The sequence below is a fragment of the Toxorhynchites rutilus genome, chromosome 3, assembly GCF_029784135.1.
Source record: "Toxorhynchites rutilus septentrionalis strain SRP chromosome 3, ASM2978413v1, whole genome shotgun sequence".
NCBI lineage: Eukaryota > Metazoa > Arthropoda > Insecta > Diptera > Culicidae > Toxorhynchites > Toxorhynchites rutilus.
In genome coordinates, this window is record NC_073746.1 from 39,321,362 (window position 1) to 39,333,597 (window position 12,236).

At 37.6% G+C, this 12,236-nt stretch overlaps 1 protein-coding gene across 1 annotated transcript; it reads left to right on the top strand.

Moving 5' to 3' along the window:
- The first annotated feature begins 7,363 nt into the window (after positions 1-7,363).
- On the top strand, positions 7,364-8,538 carry LOC129779287 (alpha-tocopherol transfer protein-like). Its single transcript, XM_055786687.1, has 3 exons — positions 7,364-7,622; positions 7,679-8,140; positions 8,215-8,538. The coding sequence occupies exons 1-3, from the start codon at positions 7,401-7,403 to the stop codon at positions 8,389-8,391; spliced, it is 861 nt and encodes a 286-aa protein (XP_055642662.1). The 5' UTR covers positions 7,364-7,400; the 3' UTR covers positions 8,392-8,538.
- Positions 8,539-12,236: the final 3,698 nt, after the last annotated feature.

Below are 12,236 nucleotides of genomic sequence, written 5' to 3' on the forward strand. Positions count from 1 at the left end.
TTTGTGCGTTAATGAACGTGTTTCTAACATACTTGTTTACAGTGTTGTCATCGAAAGGGATATTCCCCTTTTTGTGCACAGCTGATAAGAATAAACGTGTTCTGAATGATCGGGGTTAGTTCACTGGAGAAAAACGATTCAAGGAATTTGCATAAAGAGAAATTCCCCGTCGTTCAGCGACTGCTTTATTAAATATCATATGAATATTTATGCAATATTTATTGATATGGTTGAATGTTTAGCAAGTTTTGTCATGGAATCGTAATCGATTGAAGACCATGTTGGAAATGTTAAGCGATACTATAAGAACACTGAAAAAAAAAAGTTAAATGCGTTTCATGCGTCGATTCGTTGCAGTCCAGGGGATCGTAGTGATCGTTTAGTTTCGAGTTTCGGTAAGTTCATGCGATTTGACACCCTTAGGAAAATTGTATGGTTATTAAAAAGTATGGCCCAGCTTGATTACTTTTTTGAACCGGGTCTACTGGGGTCTTTTTTGTAAAAAATCCCATTGAATTCGAATATCGCGTTTCTACAACATGGTCGACGAACTACTGCCGTAATGACCATATGACAAGTTAGTTGGCGGTTGATCAGTTCTAGGTTCATCATAAATATCAGAGTTTGTCTCTCTCGATTGACCTAAATAACAATCTCAATGAGTCCTGTTTAATTATTATATTTTGAATGTTAGCTGAGTTCCGTCAATATTGCTTGTCAGTAGAGATGAAACGGATATCCGGTAACTATCCGTTATGCGGCTAGATAGTTAATTTTTTGAACAAAAAAATCTTATCAACATTAGGTTAATTATAACACAATAGTACAAAAAATATCATTCACACGTGTTTAAAAATAAGGTGTAACTACAGACATATCAAAAATGTTATTAAAATTGAATTATTATCAACTCATATCATCAACGTTTTATTCAGCTTCATCGCTTTCGTTTCGTTTAACAGGTATTGACGACGGCAATAAACTGTTATTTTCAGAAGATTCGTCTCAAGATATTTTTGTGTGATGATTTTCTGTCTATCTGTTTACGTTTCAAGAACTCCTAAGTGGTCTGACCTAAACCTCGGGTCTAAAAAGGTTTCAATCAGATAATTTTGATCTTCTAAGTAGTTAAAACGACCTCTCCAGCCTTTAAAGACGTTCTCATACGAAGTTCGGTGTTCTTTGTGCAGTCTCGCTCTTATCCAAATACTTTTTTGATGCGGCAACATGCAATATACAGTATCTAGAATGTTTCAAATAAGAACTAGTGCTTTATAATAGTTTTCGTTTATGTCGACCCCTGGTAAACCGATATCTACCCCCTGAACTAAAACTTCTCTTTCTCTAACCTCTCCATATTTTTAGAAAAACGAAAGAGTCGACAATTTGCTTCTAATTCGGGACATTATTTCTCCCGGGGATCTTCCAGTTGTTGGATGTTTGGAGTAAGTACAGTTATAGGCTACAATCATTCCTAAGTTCTTGAGCTATGTGGAGACGTTTAATTGTATCTTTTGACTTGGGGTGGTGATCATTTCCATTTCTTACTACCATCAGATGTTGTTCTTCCGGTAGGGTTCTTAAGAAATCCATGGGATGTCATTGAGACCTAAGTAACTGACTACGTTGGATCTTCATCATCACAATTCCCAGATGTCATTCGTGAGCGGTCTGCGGCACTTTATCTCGGAGGAAACACGGAACAATTATTCGTTCATCTAGGATAAGGACAACTTGAAACTTACAAAGATCATCGCCAAACACACGACGCATGATAGATTTTGTTTCCCCTCTTTTCCAGTAATTTTGTTGGAATTATTCATGTTATGCTTCATGTAATCATTCATATCTGTGCTACAATGTAATTTAACCCAACTCTTGTGTATTTCAACATTAGTGTGTATTCTATTCAATACTCTGATGTACAGTACTTTTACTATTTTCCAAATAAAACTTGTTACTTCATTTGTTCTACTACGCGTTTTCCCTCTATAGGTTGTGGACCTAGACGCGGAAATATTGTCGAAGTGTAAAAAGGGATTTATTTCGTGACGCTGGTAGTATAAACGATTGGAGGCGATTACGAAAACGCGAACTTCAGCTCGAGGAAACGCAGCACCAGCTGGAGGAATTGGTACGGTAGTTCCCAACAATTCGAGTTTTCGGGGAATCGAGCGGCCCTATATGGAAGTTGGTGGTGCAAACATATTTGGAGCTAGAAGATCTTTGGAGTGCTGTTCAACCAGAGAAGAATGAGGACGGAACCAACATGGTAGTTAACGTCGCATCCAAAAAATCCTTCGCTTCAGGTATCCTCCACACTTTAAGTTATCCTCTTTAAGACTATGAGTTAGATGGATTTATCTGTACATCCATTCCATACCAAACTGATATAGTGGTTCTCATATTTTCGTTAAAAGTGGTAGTTTTGTTCTTTATCGCAAAACATTAGAGCCGTATTTTCTTTATATTTTCATTAGGGATACGATTTTCATTTTAGGGTTGTCCGAAAAATCAACTTTTCCTCTTCTGTAAAAAATGACTTTTTCAAAAAATCATAATATTTGAACTACTTGACCCTAGCCTATCTAATTGGCTTCAACTTTATGTGTCGAATGAAACACACAAATGAAACACAAATTTCAGTATAACTCGAGAATTAATCAAGCAAACGAGCTAAAATTCGGCATGTGGAGGTTTTAAGGTACAATAAATATTTCTATGCTGGATAGACACTCCTTTCCCCTCTATAAGGGGGGGCTACCATACAAATGAAACACAAATATCTTTATAACTCGAGAAATAAGCAAGCAAACTAACCCAAATTCAGCGTGTGAGCGTTTTAGGGTGCAATAAATGTTTCTATGTTGGATAGACACTCCTCCCCCTTTCTAAGAGGGGCAACCATCCAAAGATACACAAATTTCAGCATAACTCGAGAATCAATCAACCAAACTATGGTGGTTCGACAAGAGGAAGGGGAGAGGGGTTGCCATACAAATGAAACACAAACTTTTGCATAACTCGAGAACTAATCAAGCAAATTGATCCAAATTTGGGATGTGAGGGCTTTTGGGTACGAGAAATGTTTCTATGATAGTATGACACCCATCCCGCCCCTGGAATGGAGAGGGGGTCCCTTAAAAATATTACAGATATTTCAACCACACATGAGAATTAAAAATTTGCGGAAAACTCTGAAGGGAAGTGGGAAAATTCGGAAAATTCAATTCCCACATATTCTATAATTTCATAGTGACAAGCGTTTAGTCCATTTGATGTTTTCGCCAACGAACTTGATTTTTGTTCGAAAGTGGAAATGGATTTTAATGTGATAAAACGCACTCCTATATCTTTTTCTATCTATATAAATAAAAATGAATCGCTGAATGTGTTGATAAGAGCAAAACTCGAAGAAGGAGTTATCCGATTTAGGGCTATCTTCATTCTATCATATTTTCTATATCAAACATTCATTCGATGTAACGAAGAAACATGTTATTTGCAATGATTGAAAAATCTTGAACGAGAGTTGTGTCTGAAAACAATCTGATATTATAATGACGAGTTTTGGTAAAATTCCAAGGAAATTTATATTAAAAGTAAATTGCAATCGGTCAATTAAAAGATGAATTATGAAACAGTTCTGCGATTGGACCCATGATCGTAAGTAAGAAAACGTGAATGTTTAGTGGTATTGATAACAAAAACTAAATTTTGGGCGGGACGAAGTTTGCCGGGTCAGCTAGTATATATATAAAAATCTCGTATCACGGTATTTGTTTTTGAACTCATCCGAAACGCGTCGACCGATTTTGATAAACAAAAATATACACAAATATACACAAAACTTGGTAGGCACGAGAATATGTCGTAAACAATATATGACACAGCTAGGATATCGGTTACCATATATTTATGCAAAATAAAAAAGTATTTTTAGTATTTTTGTACAAATAATATTCAAATAAAGTCTTTTTGAACAAGCACAATAAAAAAGATAAACACGCCATTGCACAGTGAGGAATCGCTGGCCATCAGGCAAAAAATGAAATTGGCGTCAGCTGTTTATCTAGGATTCACCTTAATCAAAATCGTAATAATTCATTGATGGAAATTTTCGAGTCACAGTAATCTGTAGAGGATGGAATATAAATTTGAGCTAAACATTACAAAATCTATTATTTTAAAGTTGTAAAACAGTTTGTGATTAAAAAAGGAATAAAACAAATTTATGAAATCGAAATCATATCAAACCAGAGCATAATAAAACAAACAATATATCTATTGAAAACATTCAGTCCTTTTCAAATGTTGAATAAGATTTGCTATCACTAAAATTGATTGAAAAATAGCCCGTTTGCAGGTTGGCGTTACTTCGTACTCCTTTGCAAACAGAAGTAAAGCACTCAGTTCGTTGTATGAGAAAAAAACAATGGCAATACCGCATATCTTTAGTTTCATTTGCAACGTTATGTGATTCCAGTGTCAATGTTCTACGATTCGTTCAAAATAGATATCAGCTATATTTAGAATATCAAATCCATAATTTCGTTGAGTTTTGTTATGGAGCCATCAACATCAGCGGTACCATACAATTCAACGTTGAGTAAGTTGTTTATCCATGGTTTTATACATGCATTTTAATATCCTCTTTTAACCAAAGGAACCGGATTAGAAAAACAACAAATCTATAAAACAATGAAGTATTGAAAATCACAAGACGAAAAGAAAATAGCAGCGAAAGGAATTTTTCCTGCTGATAAGTATAATGAATTCCAAATTTTACTAATAAAAATAGTCGAGAAAATACTAATCATGGTATAGTCAATCATCTTCTCACCTCCACAGATCCAATGGAAAACATATATTTTGAAAATGAGAAAAGTAATTGTAAAAAACTTCTAGATTAAGTAATTTTATTGAAGAACACAATCGTTTAATCTGGACATGTTAATTTTGAATCTGCTGGCAGTTATGAAGAAAAAGAAGAAGATTATTGTTATGATTTGTTTTGCTGTATTGTATTAATTTGTAATCCGAAAAAAATCTTTTATATCTATAGTAGAATTCTGTTGATTTGAAGGGTCGTCCATAAACTACGTGATCTTTTCAACGCCCAGTGAGTTAGCCTGTACTCAAGGATAATGGAATTATATAGAAAACTAGCTGACCCGGCAAACTTCGTCCCGCCCAAAATTTGTTTTCTGTTATCAATACCTTCAAACATTGACGTTTTCTTTCTAAGCGCAAGTTCATAAGTTTAATCGCAGAACAGTTCATTGATTGATCTATCTTCTAATCGACCCCATTGAATTTACCTTTTACTAAAAAAATCATAGTTCTTCTACCAAAACTCATCATAATAATATCAGATTATTTTCGGACACAGACCCCTCTCTCTTCTCCCTTTTAGAGAGGGGTGGAGTGTCTAACCACCATAGAATCATTTATTGCACCCTGAAACCTCCAGATGCCTAATTTGGTTGCATTTGCTTGATTAATTCTCGAGTGATGCAGACATTTGTGTTTCATTTGCATGGCAGCACCCCCCCCCCCCCCCCCTTTGAGAGGGGTTGGAGTATCTAACCACCACAGAAACATTTATTGCACCCTAAACCTCCAAATGCCTAATTTGGTTTCATTTGCTTCATTAGGCAGACCAGCTCCGGGAGCTCGGATGGAAGGTTCTTTTGCATCCGCCGTATAGTCCGGACCTTGCACCAAGTGACTACCACCTGTTTTTGTCCATGGCGAACGAGCCAGAAGTTAGCCATAAAATAGGCCTGTGAAAATTGGCTATCCGAGTTTTTTTTGCCAATAAGGAAACGAGCTTCTATAACAGGTGTATTATGAAGTTGGCATCTCGTTGGGAACAAGTCATCGAACAAAACGGCGCATATTTGACTTCAAACAGATGATTGTAACAAATTTCTGAACTGTTTGTTTTTAGACAAACAAACAAAAATATCGCACATCCTATATATATATATATATATATATATATATATATATATATATATATATATATATATATATATATATATATATATATATATATATATATATATATATATATATATATATATATATATATATATATATATATATATATATATATATATATATATATATATATATATATATATATATATAGAATTTACTGCGTAGAAGATGGTGCCATAAAATCCCAATAAAATGGATAATGTGCCTAATGGACGGCCCAAATTAGAAATGGATGCCAGCTTCGTGTTTAGCATCCCGAAATTATGTAAATACCATGTTTTTTTCACATTCAACGATACTTTTTTGCTTGACCAGCCTTCTTTTGGAGTCGCCCCACTGTGCAGTGTTGTTCCCGGTTGGTCTAGGTACCATCGGTGCTCGTTGGTGCACGAACTTCTTCTTCGTGTTGTTTCCCCGCTTGCTTTTTTCGTACTTTCCTGGATCTTCCTGGAGCGTGACTTTGCTCGTCGTCGTTACAAGATCCTTGATCAACGCTTTGAGATCATCTCTTCTGGGGGAGGAAATTTCGCACATCCTTTTCAGCAGTGACATTATGATAAACACAGACTGCGCAGGCTTAATCGGCAGTCTGACTTGCTGAATTTCTCATGCTCTCCTGCTTCAAAATCTACCAGATCACCAAAAAAGACAATACTAAGTGATTTTTCTTGTTAAAAATGCCCCGTCATACCGAACAAGACCGCTCAAGGAAACGTTTGAGCTACTCAATTGGAATTCACTATTGCTTGTGGCTTGTTTACCTCCTTCTGATTACCATTTGATGGGATACGCACTTACTAAGCAGCACTTCAATTCGTACAAAAAATTGTAAAATGGTTCGATGACCGGTTTGTCTAAAAACAAACAGTTTTTCCAACGAGACATCCATTAATTGCCTGAAAGATGGGAAAAATGTGCAACTTTCAATGGCCATTTCTTTGAAAAATTTTGACCAAAAACAAGTATTTTTATGTTAAAATCCGCTTCGATTGACACCTGGTACAATCTTGTTTATTTGTATGTTGGGAAAATAAAACGTTACCATACAATCACAGAGTTAGTGATGTTAATAAAAAAAAGTAGAATCCATATTCAAAACATTCAATTAATCTCAAAAGAATGAAATGGAGTTCATCTGTCCCTTAAGTTTAAAAAAGAGCTATATGTATTATCAGTATTAGCTAACCCACTTAGGAGGTAAAGATCATCGTTGTTTATTTCCTTCCTACTGATAAAATCGTCGAAGACGTTATGTTGCTTTCCCCGTGGAAAAGTAGCGATACTGAAATACCGATTTAGATAAGATTAGGCCACGTTAAAGAAAGTCATCGGTCAATCCTTGCAATGCAATTCATAGCTCGATTCACTCGACGAGGAACATTCATACGGTAAACATGTCCGCCCCATTCGACGTGGAACTCGGTCCTCCAAGCGCAGAGCTGCTAGAGGTGTCCCACCAGGAGCTTCGGGAGATTCCCGAGCTGAGAGCGGCCGCCGTAGCAGAACTTAGAACGTTATTGCAAGCGGCGAGTGATTTGTCTTTTCCCGACGATGAGGAGTTTTTGCTCATCTATCTGAGACCATGTCATTTCTACGCCGAGAGCGCATTAAAACTGGTGAGTTGGATTCTCCCTGATGCGACCGCGGTATTGGTAATGCTTCTTTGTTTTAGATGCGTAATGTTGCCGAGTTCCAGAAGTCCCACCATAGTTTGCTCCACAACCTTGTGCCGACGGATCTAAAAGAAGAAATAACCAACCATGACCTCGTGACGGTTCTAACAAACCGTGATCAGAAGGGCCGCAGGATTGTTGTCGTCCGTGTGGGAGGCGTCTGGGATCCCAAACTTGTCCACGAGGATAAAATATTCGCCATTCTGTACACTTTCCAAAAACTGGCCGTCATGGAACCTGCTACTCAAATTAATGGTATCGTTGTGATTTACGATTTCGATGGGCTGGGCATGAAACAGGTCAAAGGAATGTCGCCTGGAGCTGCGAAGCGACTGCTGACTTTCATTCAGGAGGCCGCCCCAGTTCGAATCAAGGCCGTTCACTTCACCAAGGAACCGCTGCTGTTCAACATGGTTTGGGCCTTGATGAAGCCATTTGTGAAGGAGAAACTCAAAAACCGGGTAAGTGACGATGATTAGAATACGGCGCACGTTTCGTGTTTATGCCCATAATTTACATGTATCGCACACGACAGATGTTCTTCCACGGCGCGGACATGAAAAAGCTTCATAAGCATGTGGATGCGGACTGCTTACCGGCGAACTATGGTGGAACCTTGCCAGTGCTTAACTACGGCTCCAAGGATTGGTATCCGGCTCTTGAGAAGCACATTGATTTTATCAACAAGTTCAATGCGGCGGGATACAAATAGAATCCACTGGTGGGGGTTAGGTTATCTAATCTGGCGTTCATGTAGTCAGTGATTACCGAACGAAATGTTTTTAAAGAAATCCATTTGGATTCATTCTTTTGTAATAGATAACATTGAACAATCACTGAATAAACTCAATTTGTTATACAGGGTTTTCCAACTTTAAATTCCGACAGTAAATTGAAATAAAATACACTTGGAATTCGAATTTCGATGAAACTTTTATTTCAAATTAAAGTTTGGTTTATGCCATTATGTGTGAAATACAAATGTCCACCTAGGGCTTCCTCGCACACCTTGACCCGGAACAGGTAATTTTCGATGACTTTTCGGCACATATGGGGCGGTATCTCGGTCATAACTTCACGAATGTTGTCTTTCAAATGTTCAAGAGTTTGCGGAGAGTTGGCATGGACACGGTCTTTCGTATAACCCCACAAAAAAAAAGTCTAGCGGGTTCAAATCGCATGATCTGGACGGCCAATTGGCATCACCAAAACGCGAAATTATGCGTCCCTCAAATTTCGTTCGCAATATGGCCATGTTCGGTCGTGTTGTGTGGCACGTGGCGCCGTCCTGCTGAAACCACATGTCATCCGTATCCATATCTTCAATTTGTGGCAAAAAAATCGCTTAACATGCGGCCATAGCGCTCCCCATTCACAGTTACCGTCTCCCGTCCTCATTTTCAAAGAAATACGGCCCGATGACACCACCAGACCATAATGCCCACCAAACAGTGACTTTTGGCGGATGCAATGGCCTCTCAACAATCACGTGTGGATTTTCTGAGGCCCATATACGGAAATTTTTGATGTTCACATAGCCTTCTTCTTCTTCAATGGCACTAACGTTCCTAGAGGAACTTCGCCGTCTCAACGTAGTATTACTTGCGTCATTTTTATTAGTACTTAGTTGAGATTTCTATGCCAAATAACATGCCTTGAATGCATTCTGAGTGGCAAGTTCTAGAATACGCGTGATCACAGTGCAAGTCGGAGGAAATTTCTTTGACGAAAAATTCCCCCGACCAGAACGGGAATCGAACCCGAACACCCGGCATGTTAGTTATGACGCTAACCACTCGGCCAAGGGAGCACCCATGACCCATGTTCACATAGCCACCGAGCTCGAAATGTGCCTCATCGCTGAAGAAAATTTGATGCGAAAATTCAGCATTTTGGTGCTGTTGTTCGTTCACCCAATCGACGTATGCCCGACGCATTCCATGGTCACCACGCTCTAATTTTTGTACCAGTTGGACTTTATATGGATGTAGGTGCAAGTCCAAATGCAAAATTCGCCACAATGATGTGTTTGACGAGCCCAATTGCTGAGCACGCCGTGGAATCGAAACATTCGGGTCATCCTCCACACTGGCAGCAACAGCAGCAATATTTTCGGCCGAACGCACATTACGATGATGCACAGGTTTCACAATATCCGCTACGGATCCAGTTTGTTCGAATTTACGCACTACATTAGCGATTGTGTGCTCTGTAGGCCGTCCATGATGACCAAAATCCGTCCATAATGCTCGAAAAACATTTGCCGGTTTTTCATCATTTTTATAGTATAATTTAACAAAATTAACAAGTTGGCGATGCTAAAACGATCCATATTGTAAAATGGCAGACATTCAACTAACGATATGACGCTTTGGTTGACAGCTATGTCAAACGGTTGTCAGCGCAGGGCTGTATACTTTCGGAAGCCCGAAATGGATAACCCTGTATATTCTATGCATGGTCATTATTGAGAATCAGTTGGTGAAAGAGGATCGTATTAAGTGACACATATAAAGTTTATACAAGAATAAAAACGATACAATATAATATCTTAAACACATAATCGATTTGTATCTGCGCTATAAAATAATTCATGTTTGAAATGAAAATTTACCAGAAAAATTCTCTTTGTGTCATTATCTAGAATTATCTAGAACATAGGAAGGTCAAGAAAAAAATCTCGATGTCACCTCTGTCTCTCAACTCAAGCTCTGTTCACGTTTGGCAGGAACTTTGGTCGAGTAATTTCTTTTATTATTCGTTTTCAAACTTTTTCGGTTTATCCAGATGCTTTTTATCTTCAACACTAAAATCAGCACTTTTTAATCGTCTAAACCAGCTATACTCAACCTGCGGCCCACCGAGCTCTCCTGTTCACGTTTGTGCATAAAATTGGAAATATGGATATGAAACTATTGATTACCTATATTTTGAAATAAGACCAGGTTTTTCAGTAATGATACCAAATCAGAAAACAGGTCAAATTTTTTATGAAATAAATGAAATAAATTAATAATTATTTTAGCTCGGAACGGATTTTAATGGTTTACATTCCAATCGAATCGGATATTCTCGAAAATCTTTCGATACGTTATACATTACGGCTCCCTAACCCATAAATGATATCAATTAAGGATCATTGGAAGAATACATATTTTACTATTGTGTTCCCTTGGCTGAATTTGTATCAGGCACAATATTCCAACAACACTGCTAATCAGACGAACATAAATCGATCGCTCGAAATACAAATGCAGCATTCGTTTTACGGAGAATGTGGACAGAGAAAATATTGCAATCCTAGCTCCGCAGTATTCTATTCATAAAGTATAAACAATTCGTCAGCCATCTAACATCTAACTAGCGACTGGGCGACAGCAAGGCTTTCGAAATGACCTTGCTCAAAGCCGAGTGTTTAGTTTTGTTCTCCAATTTGGTCTTTTTCAAGGCTAGAGGCGGATGAACTGATGAGTTTTAAAGCCTTTATAATTTAAAAACAACGTCATTATCATCATTCAACTCGTCTCGCTCCAGCTATCAGACAGCAGTTTATTTCAATGCTGATGGCACCGTGGTTCTAAGGAAGAATGAAAGATAAATATCGCACAGTATGTTGCAATTCTGTTCGGTGGGGCACCACGTCGATCTGCATGCCGTCTGCTGAAGAGTATCTGTATATTTTTGTGGCACATCATATTTGAATCTGTACTAGGGTGTGAGTTTCAAATTTCTGAAACGAGAGCGTTACGTTTGTGGTGAAATACATTTTGTCAGTTGAACAAAGTGGTATGTCAATCACTTCATTCGAAAGATAAAAGGTGATGAGTAATGATAATCAGTAATGCTGGTTACTTATTGACCCAAAACTTGTTTCAATAGCAAACCGCCTCGAAAACAACCTATTCAAATCACAAATGTCTATAAATACCTGTACCTGCTGGAAAGTACCTCTTAGTCAAGATTTGTCGATGTATGCGTTGGCTGTCAGTGAAAGTTCTCTAAATATTGTGCTCGCCCTGACCAACCAGATTTTATTTTGTTACTGTGTTGAACATTTTTCGCCACAGAATTTTCAGAATATGCAAGAAGCAAGCAAAGTGTAGAGCAGAATCAAAGCAGAAGCGAAATGTTAAATAGGACGTAGGTCGTCGGTTTTGATACCGTGAAGATTGCATGAATTGTTGATTTTATACGTTTTCAAATAGATAACGGTAATGGGGGTCAAATATATAATCGCTTGGTGCCACAATGTGTGTAGTACGAGAAGAATGTCGCAATGCATACTGATTGCGTTACATGTATTGTTCTGTGCGCATGTATTTTCTCACGAAAACAAGAATTAATCATGGATTAATCATCTTCAACGGCGTCTACAAAAAAAACGCAAATCCATCGGTCCTTTTCAGCGCCACTAAAACTTTCGACTAAAGAGTTATTTTAGAAATTTAGATGCATTCTAAAAATCTTTTTTTTTTATAATTTATTTTTGGCTGAAGGGAGATTATGAAAATTTAAGTGTGTGTTGTTTTAAGTTTTTTTCAAATTATAGATGCTTTA

What these genes read in the sequence shown, in the direction of transcription:
- LOC129779287 (XM_055786687.1), top strand. Translation starts at nt 7,401, where the DNA reads ATGTCCGCCCCATTCGACGTGGAACTCGGTCCTCCAAGCGCAGAGCTG. An exon ending in CCGAGAGCGCATTAAAACTG is followed by an intron (nt 7,623 to 7,678) that starts GTGAGTTGGATT and finishes TCTTTGTTTTAG; the next exon opens with ATGCGTAATGTTGCCGAGTT. An exon ending in AGGAGAAACTCAAAAACCGG is followed by an intron (nt 8,141 to 8,214) that starts GTAAGTGACGAT and finishes CGCACACGACAG; the next exon opens with ATGTTCTTCCACGGCGCGGA.